The following is a 14,310-nucleotide window of genomic DNA, read 5'->3' on the forward strand; positions in this document are numbered from 1 at the left end:
AAGGTGAAGACTTAGGTGTCTTAATACAGCCTCGCCCCCGCAGCCTCCATTCAAGCTGCCGGCGTGGTCCATGAGCATCGTCAGGGGGCTGGGACACAGCGGGAAGGAGCATCCCTCCCCCTCTCCCGCGGAAAAAAAAAAAAAAAAAAAAAAAAAAAGAGAAAAAAGGAGGAAAAAAGAAAAATAAATGAAAAGGGAGTGTGGGGGGGGGGGGTGGGGGAAGGAGTAAGAAAACAACCTTAGAGGCGGAACCCACGTTTGCACCGCAGCTCTCGGGAGGGAGGGAGGGAGGGAGGAAGAAGCGGCAGCCCTGGGAGTGCGCGGTGGGGCTCGGCCGGGCCCGGGTGGATTGGGTCCGGCTTGGGGACGGAGCAGCGGGAATGTCGGCTCCGGCTTGGGAGGGAGCAGCGGGAATGTCGGCTCCCAGACTGGGGACGGAGCAGCGGGAATGTCGGCTCCGGCTTGGGAGGGAGCAGCGGGAATGTCGGCTCCCGGCTGGCTGTGGGAAGCGGGACAGAGGACAGAGACAGGGATTTGGGCAGAGACAGGGATGGGACAGGGACAAGGACAGGGACAGGGACAAGGACAGGGACAGGGATTTGGGCAGAGACAGGGATGGGACAGGGACAAGGACAGGGACAGGGACAGGGACAGGAGCAGGGACAGGGACAGGAGCAGGACAGGGACAGGGACAGGGACAGGGGATGGGACAGGGGCAGACACAGGGATAGACACAGACACACGGACAGGCACAGGGATGGGACAGGAGCAGGGGCAGACACACGGACAGGGGCAGGGACGGGACAGGGGCAGACACACGGACAGGCACAGACACACGGACAGGCACAGGGCTGTCCCGTCCCGCGTGGGGCCGCGCCGTGGCGGTGATTGAGACGTCGGGGGATGCGGGAGAGCCGCGGGGCTCCGAGCGCCGCTCCGGCCGCCGGGGGGGCCCGGCCCGGCCCTGCCCAGCCCTTTGGTGTCCGGATTTGAAGTGCTGGCTCTCCCGATTTCATGCGGATTACCGGCCTCGGACCGGGACACACGCAGCTTCAGCCTTACCTCCCCCTCCCTGCCCCACCCCACCCGCCGGCAGTTTCGAGTTTGGGCTCTTTTCCTTTTTTTTTTTTTTTTTTTTTTTTTTTTTACCGTGACAAAGAAAGTGAGTGACTTTTAAGAAATAAATTTGAAGATAACGACATTAAAATGAATGGCAGGAAACACAAAACTGCCCGAGCATAGGTCAAACGGCATTAGTCACAGGTTTTATCCTGAGGCATTAGAATTCCCTTTCTCTTAAATGATCACTGCCTTTGAAAAGAAACTTCCAAAGGAGATCTCTTAAAATAAGATCCTTTCGTCTGATTTCTTGGTTTCTTATGGTCTATCTTCCCTTTCAATAGATGTCTAGTCCCTTTTGCCGTGGTGCTTAAGGAATTCTTTACGAGTGTGCTCAGACGCATCACAAGGAACCGGGTCCACGCGTGCCCCAGCATGCGCTTGACCCAACCTTCCAGAAAATGTCAGCCCCTCTTTTTTAGAGCCAGAGAAATCAGCAGCAGTTGGTCTATGGCGAGACAAAATGCCCCCGATGTATATGTGAAGAAAGGAGTAAATCATCTCAAAAGAAAGCAGTAATGACTGTAAAAACCGGAGTGTTCTCGGAACGGCCCGGGCGGAGCTCGACTGGGGCGGCTGCGAGAGGGGCAGAGATGGCACCGGGAGCTGGGGGGTGCCCGCTGATTATTGCATTGCCGTTTGCTTCTCCCATTCGCCCCCGCGCTAAGCAGAACCCCGAGACCAGCGCTGCTCAGGAACGGGGTTTGAGTCAATCCCGGAGCCCGGCCGGGTTTGGGGCGGGCCGAGCGGGGCCGGGGGCGGCTGCCGCCCCTGTGCGAGCCCCCTGCCCTCTGCCCACGCCTCCCTTCCCCTGTGTCTGTACCCGCTCAGCGCCAAGGCCAGCGAACCAAACCCTCCAGCCAGGCTTGATTTCAAAGTGATGCTTTCGGGTCTGCAGGTGCCCTTCCGCCGGGGGCCGAGCAGCCTCGCGGAGGCTTGTCGGGATCACAAGGGTTTCCAGGGCTGATTCCGTCCTCCCCAATAAATAACTTTTTGATTTGAATCAAGGGAGAGGTTTAACAGACTTTCTTTCTTCCCTAATGTGATATAAATCGCAGATGCACTTTTATTGAATGGTTAAAGCATCGACATGGAGATAATCGGCACAAAACGTCCGGACAAAAACCATCGGGAGAAATAAAGCTGGTTAATAAGATTTTTGAGAAAGCTTTGTGTTAAAAAGTAAAAAGGGAAAACAGCTGAAGGTGACAGTTAGTTCATGGTTAATAGGATAAAGGCTGCATGGTCGAGCTGCACACTTCTGCTTGCAAAGGTTCAGACACACCAAAGGGCTGAATAGGGTGCTTTTAAAACATAGGACATTTAACACATCTGTTATAGTCTTTAACAGAGAAATCAGGTAAAACCGCTCTCAATAGCCGCTTTCATCACGCACCTCCGAAGGAAGCTAGACTACACTCGCGCCTATTTCCACCACAAACAAAACCTCTCTGCCAGAAAAACCCCTATTTACTACTTTCGCCTTGGACGATGCCATTCGTCCCTCGCACCAAAGTCAGGGCGCTCCGGGCTCTGTCCCAGAGACGCCTTCCGAAATCCCGCACACCCGCGCGGATCAAAAGCGATTTCAGGTGAATTTGGCTGCTTCGAGCCATCGGCACCGAGGCAGCCCAGAGCAGCTCGGACAGCTCAGCCGAAAGGAACCGAATGCTCCAAAGCTGTCTCATTTTCACAGCTGGAGGGGGGCGATTGCCGCTGTCTGAACGCAGAGAAGCTGCAGAGGAGCAGCAGGCTGCGGACCCCGAAGGGTCGCTCTGCTCCCCCAAGGGTGCCCGGGTCCCTGCTGTGTGCAATGCCCAGATTTTGTGGGAGCAGAGCTCTCACCGACCTCACCAGGGCTCGCATTTCGGTCTGGGAAAACCTCTCGCCCGAGCACAAGTACACCAGACTTTTACGAGGCTCGGATCTTGAAAGGAGAGGAGGGCACGGCAAATATGCCTTATTGCGGACCTTTGATGTGCGGATAGAAAACCAAGCCCATCTACATGCACTAATTCTGCCTCACACTGATAGCAGGAGCAGAATATGTTCAAACTACGGTGGGACACACTCTCCAAAAGTGTTTCTCCCTCAACAGAGCTTAGTTCCACGTTTTGTAATTTGTATTTTCAAATCCACAAAACCCCTGCTTTTCTGAGAGTCCGCAGATAAGTTTCTATGAATATTTATTGATTTATTTCCTAAACTCAGCGGGGGAGCGGCAAATAAATTTAGTGCTTTCTTTAAATAATTCCCTTTCTACGAGGCAAGATGTCATTTGAAACTTTTAAATAGGCATTTAATTAGCCTGTGTGTGTTGCCTCTGAACAAAACCCTGCTGGGAGCCTTTGGAGCGCTGTATTCCAAAGAGGCGGTCAATATGCAAAATTGATGACTACACTTTCTTTGTGGCGGGGCCATTGTGCCCCGGTTGCTTATGAAGTCTAATCCAATCATAAATTGCGGCCCCGGACCAATGGAGAAGCCGGGAGCTCGCCCTGAATGAAGCTCAAGTGGAGAACTTTGTTGAACCCCATTGTTGGGGCTGTCACTTTTGAAAGAGCCTCAGCGGGGCTGACCACTATAAAACGCACGGTCCATGAGGAAGGGGCGCAGAGAACTCCGTCAGGCTCGCTGGCCGGATCTTTACCGACCCAGGTTTGCAGGGCAGAAAACAAAAGGGAACGAAGGAGCGAGGCGGCGAGCGGCGCCCGCGATGATGTTCCCCGGCCTGCTCGCCCCCCCGGCCGTGTACCCCAGCCTGCTCCGGCCCACGCCCACCCTCACCGTGCCGCAGGCGCTGCAGTCGGCCTTCTCCAGCCATTCCAGCTTCCTGGTGGAAGATCTGATCCGGATCAGCAGGCCGGCCGGCTACCTGCCCAGGAGCGCCCCCGCGGCCGGCGTGTCCCCGCCGGGCTCGGCGGCCCGGACGGACGCGGGGACCCCGGAGCTGCCCGGCCCCACCGCCGGCCCCAGGAGGGGCTGCTCGCCGCAGCCTTCCCGCGGCGACTCCACCTTCCTCAAGTTCGGAGTCAACGCCATCCTGTCCTCCGCGCCCCGAGCCGGTAAGCGGGGACAGCCCGGGTGGCACCGGGGGCTGGGGACACCACCCCGGGACGGGGGAGCGCGGGGACCGCGTTAGGAGAGCGGGGCGGGAGCCGGTGCCGAGCTGCGGAGCCGGTGCCGAGCTGTAGAGCCCCGCTGGGCTTGCAGAGCCCTCCGGCATCATTGCTCGGCGTGCAGAGCCCTCCGGCGTCAGCGCTCGGCTTTCCAGGGCGAGGGCAGCGCTGCCGGGGCCGGGACGGACGGGAGGAGCAGGCGGAGGGAGGGCTCCCAGAGCCTTGGGCTCCCAGAGCCGAGAGGTCCCAGAGCCCGGCCGTGTCTTCTGGCTGAGCCTGTCCTCACTTTGTGTGGTGCCGCTTTGCTGTCAAAACCAGCAAAAGTGCCTCTTTCCCTCGGCCCTTCCAAGTTCGGTCTGATTCCTTTATTTTTTCTAAAAGTACCCAGCGCTGATCTCCAGACCGAGAGACAGAACCCAACCTCGCCGTCGGTCGAATCCAAACCTTCCGATTAATTTGATTTTATTTATTTACTAGAAACCTCCCCTGCGTTGCTTCAGAGCGTCCCGCCAAAGACTTTCTCGTTCCCGTACTTCGAAGGATCCTTCCAGCCCTTCCTGAGATCCTCCTATTTCCCAGGTGGGTGTTGGCAGTGTCGCTGTGTGCGGGCACAGCGCGCTGCTTTGTGCCCGTGCCCGCGCTCCCCCCGCGGGGTTATGCCGCAGTTCAGAGGTTGGACGGAGTACAACATTCAAGCATCAGTCGCGCCAATTTGCTGCCCGATTTAGCACAGGCAGTGACTGCCTGACATTCCCTGCCCGCTCCCCCCGCTGCTCCGCAAATTAGCCGGGATTGTCACGGTCCCGGGGCGAGGCGGGTCCCGCTCCCTCCTTCCCTCCTTCCCTCCCTCCTTCCTTCTCTCCCTCTCGATCCCGCCCGGCCCGGGGATGTTTCAGCACCACGAGTTGCGGTCAGCTCCGCGCAGGGAGGGAGGGGAGAGGGAAGGGAAGGAAGAGGGACGGAGCCTCTCGGTGTCCCCCAAACCTCTCCGCGTCCCGGGCGTCTCCAGCGGGGCTCTGTGGCTGCCTCACCCTCTGCTCCATCGCCCTCTGCTCCGTCACCCTGTGCTCCATCACCTCCTCCACCTCTGCTTCTCCACCTCTGCTCCATCACCCTGTGCTCCATCACCTCCTGCTCCTCCACCTCTGCTCCTCCACCTCTGCTCCATCGCCCTCTGCTCCATCACCCTGTGCTCCATCATACTCTGCTCCACCACCTCCTCCACCTCTGCTCCATCACCCTCTGCTCCATCATACTCTGCTCCATCATCTCCACCACCCTCTGCTCCATCACCCTCTGCTCCATCACCCTCTCCTCCATCACAGTCTGCTCCATCACCCTCTGCTCCATCACCTCATCACCCTCTGCTCCATCACCTCCTCCACCTACCAACCCTTCACTCCTCCGCCTTCCCGGTTACACCATCCAACAACACGGGGAAAGGAGAGAAAGCAAGGCCACGGAGCTGTGGTTGCTACAGCACCGAAATATTGTGATGCTCAGAGAACAATTTTTTAAATTTTTTTAATTTTTAAAATTTTAATCTAATTACACAAACAAGCAATGAATTTAAAAAGAAAACAGGGAAAGGGAGAGAGAGAAAAAAAAAATAACCCAAGCTCTTCTATTCATCCTCTGGATAATGGAATTTGCTTCCTTTCTCCAGCATGTGAATAGCCTAACAAAAACAACTTGAGCTTTATAAATAGCTTTTCATGTCCATTTAATGAAAATGATTTGGGGAAAGAGACGATTGTGCCATCAGTATTCTCCCGAGGAGCCTGGCATGCCGTTGTGTTTAGTTTGAAAGTGTAAATCTCTTTTGTTCCAATAATATATGGCGTTAGCTGCTTGTCCTCAGTCTTTTTCTGTTAGTTCATTACTACACAATTACCATTCACGCTTCATTAGCATCTCTGTCTCTCTTGGGGAGGTTCCCCCCTCCTTTTTTTTTTAAGGCGAAACTCTGCCCTTTTTTATCATACTAATGCCATTGGGAACCAGGCAGTGTGCTAATTAGCTGCAACTTTTCATGTCTTCGAATTGAATTTTCCAACTTTGGAGCAGGGGGGAGGGAGAGAGAAGAGATTATTATAAAAAGATGAATACCGATTGATCAAAACTGCATCTGAAGAGGAGCGGTTTTGTTCGGAATCAGAAAAGTCCTCATTTTCATCTCCAGCATAATAAAGCATCTGAAATGATAAAAGCAGCTGGAAAAAAAAATCGAATGCTTCTGAGTGGGAGGGAGAGCTTTTTTATTATATCTCTGTCTTAGCCGGTACGCCTCGCTTTGCCTTTTCAGGCCGGGGGAGCTTTGAATCTCCCAACAAAACCGGCCACCACTGCCCCATGCTCTCCATGGAGCTGGCAGACCTAATCCCAGCACTGCCTCATGCTCTCCATGGAGCTGGCAGACCTAATCCCAGTCACCACTGCCCCGTGCTCTCCATGGACCTGACAGACCTAATCCCGGCCACCACTGCCCCATGCTCTCCATGGAGCTGACAGACCTAATCCCGGCCACCACTGCCCCGTGTTCTCCATGGAGCTGACAGACCTAATCCCAGTCACCACTGCCCCGTGTTCTCCATGGAGCTGACAGACCTAATCCCAGCCACCACTGCCTGAAAGGGGACGTTCGGTTAAACCCAAAGCTCCTTTCCACGGCCCCGGGTCGATGAGGGCGGGCAGGGATGGCGAGGGTCTGTCCCCCCGGCTCAGTGTGTCCGTGTGTCCGTCCCGCAGCCGCCTCTGCCGTGGTGCCCATCCCTGGCACCTTCTCGTGGCCGCTGGCCGCCCGTGGCAAGCCCCGCCGGGGGATGCTGCGCCGCGCCGTCTTCTCGGACGTGCAGCGCAAGGCGCTCGAGAAGATGTTCCAGAAGCAGAAGTACATCAGCAAACCCGACAGGAAGAAGCTGGCGGCCAAGCTGGGCCTCAAGGACTCGCAGGTGAGAGGGAGGGCTGGGGATGGGCGGGCAGAGGGTGTGTGGGGAGCCCCCATAGGCTGGGGCAGCTGGAGAGAAGCAGGGGAGGAAGGGATGGGAAGGGAGAAGGGGATGGGAAGGGATGGGAAGGGAGAAGGGGATGGGAGCAGGGAGAACAGCCAAAGCACTCTGTTGACCACACCATACAGGCAGTCAACAGAGCCAAAAATGTCACCATTCCCAGCTGGGTGAACAGGATCAGCCTGATTGCCCCTGAGCTCTCTCCCAGGCTCCTCCAAAGATCAGATTCTGTGGTTCCTGTTAGCTTTGTGCAGGGTTTTGAGGATGCAGCCAAAGCCACCTTTTCTGGTGCCCGTTTCGCTGAACCGTTTCACTTCCTTGCTGCTTTGTCCCCTAGGTGAAGATCTGGTTCCAGAACAGGAGGATGAAATGGAGGAACTCCAAAGAAAGAGAGCTCCTCTCCTCGGGTGGCTGCAGAGAACAGACCCTCCCCACCAAGTTCAACCCTCACCCAGACCTCAGTGATGTGGGCAAGAAGTGCTCGGGAGAGGAGGAGGAGGAGGAGGAGGAGGAGGCTGCCCCTGTGTGCCCGGCCAGCCCCCAGCACCCCCTGACCTACCACCCGTCCCCAGAACATCTGCACCTGAGGGACAGACTGGACTCCCAGATGTCTCCTTCTCCATCCCACTCCAGCAGCCCCAGCAAGCCCTCAGACTTCTCAGACTCAGAGGAGGAGGATGATGAAGGGGAGGAAGAAGAGGAGGAGATAACAGTATCTTAGATCACTCTACCATCACATGAGGACACTGCAAAGATGTAAATAAACCAGAGTGCTATAAATTGAAGAGGTGCTGTCCCACCCCAATGTCCACATGCTGCTTCAGTGCGGGTTCTTTATCACAATAGCTGCAAGGCTTCCTTCTCACTGCTATTCCTCATTTGTTGCCCTGTGGAGAGGTTTTCATGTTCATGATATCTGCCCAAATTTTCATAACTCTCTCTGCTCAGCAATCAATAGTTGCTCATTTAGCAAAAAACAGACAACAGGCAGCTCCTGGCTGTACAGCAGGGAGGAAAGGGAAATTTCCCTGCAGGAAAGGAAACTTCTTCCCCCAGATAAAAAAATCATCAAAAATACAATATAGACAGCATGACAATTTCTGTTAGCTTTCAAGCAAATTTCCAGCTACTGTATTACTTCAGCTGCTGCTGAAGGCTTGTCTGATCTAGCAACACTTTCTTCCAAAATAAATAACCTAGAGGGACCCAGAGCAAGCTCTGCCTCCCTCCTCACCCCAAATGGCACCATGCTCGTGCAACAAATCCATCCAAATCCCTGGAATGACTTTGAAGGTACAATGCAAGCATGCCCTGTGTAATGGAGATCTTATATATTTATGATTTTCCTCTTAATTTATTCATCAATATTGTGTTCAAAGCACTGTCTAACCCACCTTCTTGCCTATGTTTGTGCTTATTTTCCACTTTGCTTCTCCTATCTGTGGTGTGGACAGAGGAAAGTGGATACATCTCTTTGATTTTTAACTGAACTTTGCTGTCTTTGCACAGCTTATATGAACTGTACACTATTTTGTACACTTACTCTGTATGGGTGTTTTATACCAAGGTTATTGTCAATGATTATAACAACGGCTCAACAATGCTTCTCTCTTTTATTTTAATTAAATGACAGCTAAACTACAGGTGAATGCAGCTGTGTAATTGTGTAACTTATAAAGAAACACTTTTATTTTGTATTTTACCATGTACAGACTCTAAATATGTATATATATTAAAGTGGATGATTGTCAAATAAAAAAAAGAGTAGATTTCCAAATCTGATCATTTGTTAGTCTTACAGGGTAGAGAAACAGAATGAAAGAGATCAACTTAACTCTCTAGCCTCAGGTCCAGCTATAACTGTTACTGTAAAACCAGGCAAATTCTTAACCACCCACCTGCTGCTTGTTTTTACATTTTTGTGATACACTACAGAAATATCAGTGTTTTTCTGAAACAGAGATTTCATTACAACATTGCATTTCTTTTCTGCCCCATGATCTTAATGCCCGCCATTCATAACTCACCAAAACAAGAGAAACAAATGCACCAGATGTCCCCTGCCAACACCAGCACATCCAGTGAGCATAAGGCTGTGGTTAAACGACTCATAAAGACAGAACTGATTCAATGCACAGTTTGTTTCTAAATCCAGTGGCTGCTCCAGAGAACACAGATGCCCTCACACATACTGCAACGCTCCAGAAAGGAAGGAGATAAGAATATCTTGTTCCAAAACAAGAACGGGTATTGCTTGTACAAAACCCTCCAATTCATTGCTCTGCAGAAACTGATCTGATACCCTCTGCTCTTTGCATTTTCCCTGCACTAGAAATGCTGTCAGGAACAACTTTTTAAGATTGCTTCTTTCAGCATGAGGGCTATTACATCTTGCACTGCTCGACAAATAGACTTACTAAAGGAAAAATATCATGGAATTGCCATTTAACAGGGGAAAATCCTTACCCAAAATATGACATTTATTAATCCTGTGGGAACCAGAAAAATAGAAACTTCCACAGACACAGAAGAGTTTAATTTGCAGCCTTAGGAGAAGCTTAGATTGATAGAAAAATACAATACACAGACATTAAGTAGAAAAATAATTAACTTATGTTTCTATAGTTGCAAGAATATACCTTAAGTAAGTAAAAAACTGTTTAAGTGAGATGATGAGAAGTTTGTAGTGTAGTAATGTAATAATATGAAATAGGTTAGGAATTTAGAGGTTATAACAAAAGCATATGTGTAGATGTGAGACAGAATTCCATTAGGCAAAAGTATCCACAGTGCAGCAAAATTTAGTAAAAGTAGTAGGTTAGAAAAGCAAAATAAACCCTGCAGCAACTATATTAATTTAGAAAGTTGTATATTGTCTTATAACAAAGAATCTGTAACTACTCTTGAACTATAGCTGACAGTGTGCCCTTCTAAAATCTGCCAGCCTCTGAGACTGATGTCTATCTGAACAATAAATTGCTCTTAGCCCAAAAAAAAATCCCATCCCTCCATTAAAAGCAGTGTGACAATAATAAATCCTACACTTTATTTATTCTTTTCTCCTTTCAGAGCCTTTTTTTTTTTTAATAGCAAAAAACCATTGTGTGACTACTAAGCACAAACATTTGAGATTCAGGGATACCTTAATAGGAAATTAAAGGGCTTGTTTTTGTTTACCAGCAGCTGTCAGACTGCATCTGTGGCTGCAGAAAAGGGGCCTCCTTCTGCAACACTTCCCTGTGAACACGGGCACAAACAGCCGGGACGGATTTGGGACTGGAGGCTGGAGGTGTGGCACAAAGCGCGAGGCTGAGCACTGTGCAATGGCACTGTCAGAAACCCCCTTGGGGACGAGGGTCAGCGGCTCACACGGATCCGAGCTCACCAGCTTGTTCCTTCCCCCGGCTCGGGTTTGTGTCCTGGCTCCTGTTCTGCGCTGGGTGGTGCTGCTCCATCGCAATCCCCATGGAAAGGCATCGGGCTGCCAGCTCCGGGCTCTGGGCGTTCATTGCTGCCCCAGATGTGCAGGGCGTCTCTGCTCCGGCCCGTGCGGATGCAGAACGAGCCTGGACTCTTCACTGTTCGCTCTTGAGGCTGTTTATTCATTCTTATCTGTAAAATTTTCTTTCTGCCCAGCCGAGATCTGCTCAGCAGGGCAGCCACACGCACTCTGTGTTGTCCTTTCATACTGCAAACTATGCATAGCATATTTACACTAAATTCCCAATATCCATCACCGATGTTAGACAGTGAGCTTCCACTCTAAACCAGTCCCAAAGTGTCAGCATCACTGCAGAAAATAGAGAGTAAGAAGAAGAAAGGCTGGACATGCCCAGATTCCTCCATCTTGTCCCCCTAACCCCCATACCAAAAATCCTAAAATCTGCATTTTCACCCTGTGATCATTTTGTTATTACACCATTCAAACCTGTGTGACTTTCATGTCCTCATACAAAGCTGGTGAGTTGCTCCAGGGGTCACAATCAAATCCCCGTGTTCTGGGGAGCGTGCCAGGGTCCTGGCAGCTCTGGACACCCGGAGGGACGCACTGAGCTCCGACCATGAGAAGCCTTTCCTGCCTTCATGGAGAGGGAATGCTTTCCATAATGACATCAGCGGCACCCAGAGTTTTGGAAACTCTGGTAATCCCATGTGTAACACACTCCCACAACCACCTCTGCTCTAGGATATTAAAGAGCTCTTTTTAGTGACCCAGCAGCCCAGAGGCCTTGTGTGAATTTTCTTCCTTCTCAGAGACAAGAGGGCCATCTCCCAGGCTGGGGAATGACGGGGCAAAGAGGGGAACTTACCTTTGATGGTTGTGAGCTCAGGGCAGCAAATTCTCAACTATTTCATCCCTTAAGAAACCAGCTGGTTCTACATCTGTGCCTGCCAGCGTGGGAGAGTGGCTTTTGGACAGGGGGAGAACAGGAAATAAATCACTTTATTGGAGAGTCTGTGCTGCTGCTGCCTGCAGAGCTGTTGTTGACAGACCTGGAGAGTGTCCCTCTGCTCCAACAACTTCTCCAACAGTGTCCTGCACAAATGGGGAAGCTGGAAGTGTTTTCACCCAGCCACAGCCAGGCAGACAAGGCTCCTGCACACAGCCTTTTACTGGGAGCAGGTTGAGTCAAAAATAAAATAAAATAAAATAAAATAAAATAAAATAAAATAAAATAAAATAAAATAAGTAGCAGCAGTGTCCTGCACTAATGGGGAAGCTGGAAGTGTTTTCACCCAGCCACAGCCGGGCAGACAAGGCTCCTGCACACAGCCCTTTACTGGGAGAAGGTTGAGTCAAAAATAAAATAAAAATAAAATAAAATAAAATAAAATAAAATAAAATAAAATAAAATAAAATAAGTAGCAGCAGTGTCCTGCACAAATGGGGAAGCTGGAAGTGTTTTCACCCAGCCACAGCCGGGCAGACAAGGCTCCTGCACACAGCCCTTTAGTGGGAGCAGTAAAAAATAAAATAAAATAAAAATAAAATTAAATTAAATAAAATTAAATTAAATTAATTTTTTTAAAAATGAACCTCTTTTGAAGAACACTTGTCATCCAGGAAAGTTTGAGCATTACAATAACCTTGAAGAGGAGCACATGATGCAAGAGCTCAGTTCCAGGATGTTGCAGTGTGCTGCAGTCTCAGACTGCCCTGTGTCCCCGGTGAGCCAGCCGTCCCTGCCCCTTGTCCCCTTGCTGAGACGCTGTCAGTCAATGTGCACATTCCAGCGAGGCTGCCGTGCGCTTGGCAGGAGTTCAGGAGATGCCATTGGGGTGGCCAAGTGACATTATCGGCCGAGAGCCTCCTCCTCCCAGCGGGCTGGTGCTCACCTGTCCTTCCCTCCCCTCTCCCTGGCTTAAAGGGCCTTGGGCCCAGGAGCTCGGCATCTGCTGGGGCTGTTCCTGCCGTGCAGGTGTCCGTGCCCTTGGAACAAAGCTCTGGATTTTAACCCTCCGGCAGAATCCGTCTGCTTTCTCTTCGCCAGAGGTAAAACCGAGCCTTCTCCAAGCCTGGGCTGGGTTTCCAGTGCCCGGCCGCGATTCCCGGCCGGCCGGAGGCGTCTCTGTGTAAAATACCACAGCAGTCCCCTCCGGCCAAGAAGCTGAGGCCAGAACAGCCCGGGCACGTTCCACCTGGAAATATTGGGATCCTATTCCGATTTTCTGGCGCCCAGCGTGACTTTGCTCTGGCCTGCAGCGCCAGAGGGAGCCTCAGTACCTCGGAAGGACTTTGGGCAGCAAAGCATCCACGGAAGAGCTTTGGCTGCATCGCTCTCAGCAGACTCTTTGGCTCTGGTCCCACAAGAGGTTTCTGCGCCCCTGGATGGAAAGTGCGGCTCCTTTGCGGTGAGCGGGATTTCCCGGGGAGGATGGGGGAGCCCCTGGTGCCCGGAGGGGTCCCGTTCCGTGAGGAGCCCCCCCCGCCTGACTTTGCCTACAGCAGCGCCGGTTCCGGTGGGTGTCCCTGCTCCTTGGGGAGTCTGTGCCCACGGGTTCAGGGACCAATTCTGTGTACCCTGTAAGAGATAATGTGTCACCAAAGCCTGGCCTGACACACAAAGGGTCTCCAGGCCTGCCTGCAGCTGGAGCTGACAGCTGTGGGCACAGGTCTGTCACCCACAGCCCTGGGCTGCTGAAACCTCTTGGACACAATAAACTGCATTTTGGAGAGCTGCCTGGGGCCCTGCATCCCTCATTTTGGCTCTTATCAGTGAGGTTTGCCAAAACCCTTCCTGCCTGTCCCTCAGTGCCCGCTCTGGACATGCACGTGCTCCTTTCTGTGCCTGCCCTTGGCCCCTATGTCCCCTCTCCTGTGTCCTGGGCAGCCTCAGGTGCCCCGTGCACCTCCAGGTGCCAGCAGCACCCAGGGGAGCTGGGCCCAAACTGGGGACACTGAACTGGGCCAGGCACCCCCCCAGCCCCTCCAGCCACGAGCTGGAGCTGGGCAGGGCCAGGGTCCCAGACAATTCCCCACCTGTCAGGAAATGCCCCAGCTTTGTCCCAGAAAGGAGAGAGTCCTGCAGCTTTGGTCCAGTAAAGGCAGAGGCACTGGGGAACGTGCCCAAGGGGGTTTTTCCTTTCCCTTTCTCCCTCCCTCTCCTGACTTTTCTATCATTCTCTCCTTCTCTCTCCCCCCCAGTTTTTGCTCTCTTTCTCTCCCTCTCCTGTTTTTTCCTCTTTCTTTCTCTCTCTCCCATTTTATTCTCTCTCTCTCTCTCTCCCTCTCCTGTTTTTTTCTCTCTCTCTGTTCCTCCCTCTCTCTCCCTTCTTCTCTCCCTCTCCTGGGCTTTTCTCTCTCTCCTTCTCTCTCCTGCTTTTTCCCTCTCCCTTTTTTTCTCTCTTTCTCTCCCTTCTTCCCTCATTTTTTTTTCTCTATTTTTCTCTCTCCTTCTCTTTCTCTCCCGTTTTTTTCTCTCTCTCATTCTCTGTCTTTTTCTTCCTTTCTCTCCCTCCCTCCCTTCTCTCTTGGCTGCAGCCTCCTTTAATCCCAAACTCCCAAACCTTCCCAAACCACCTGCCCCATTTCCCCCCTGACCCTGTTATTTCACCCCAAAGTT

At 52.0% G+C, this 14,310-nt stretch overlaps 1 protein-coding gene across 1 annotated transcript; it reads left to right on the forward strand.

Annotated features, from left to right (window-relative positions):
* The first annotated feature begins 3,701 nt into the window (after positions 1–3,701).
* DBX1 (developing brain homeobox 1) lies at positions 3,702–9,002 on the forward strand. The gene is made up of 4 exons (XM_074543915.1): positions 3,702–4,184; positions 4,716–4,817; positions 6,987–7,189; positions 7,584–9,002. Exons 1-4 carry the CDS (start codon positions 3,719–3,721, stop codon positions 7,965–7,967), a joined length of 1,155 nt encoding a protein of 384 aa, XP_074400016.1. The 5' UTR covers positions 3,702–3,718; the 3' UTR covers positions 7,968–9,002.
* Positions 9,003–14,310: the final 5,308 nt, after the last annotated feature.

Source organism: Zonotrichia albicollis, chromosome 6 (assembly GCF_047830755.1).
Source record: "Zonotrichia albicollis isolate bZonAlb1 chromosome 6, bZonAlb1.hap1, whole genome shotgun sequence".
Classification (NCBI taxonomy): Eukaryota; Metazoa; Chordata; class Aves; order Passeriformes; family Passerellidae; genus Zonotrichia; species Zonotrichia albicollis.

Coding starts and splice junctions, on each gene's coding strand:
- DBX1 (XM_074543915.1), top strand. CDS start 3,719: ATGAGGAAGGGGCGCAGAGAACTCCGTCAGGCTCGCTGGCCGGATCTT. Junction 4,185..4,715: donor GTCCTCCGCGCCCCGAGCCG/GTAAGCGGGGAC, acceptor TTTATTTACTAG/AAACCTCCCCTGCGTTGCTT. Junction 7,190..7,583: donor TGGGCCTCAAGGACTCGCAG/GTGAGAGGGAGG, acceptor TTTGTCCCCTAG/GTGAAGATCTGGTTCCAGAA.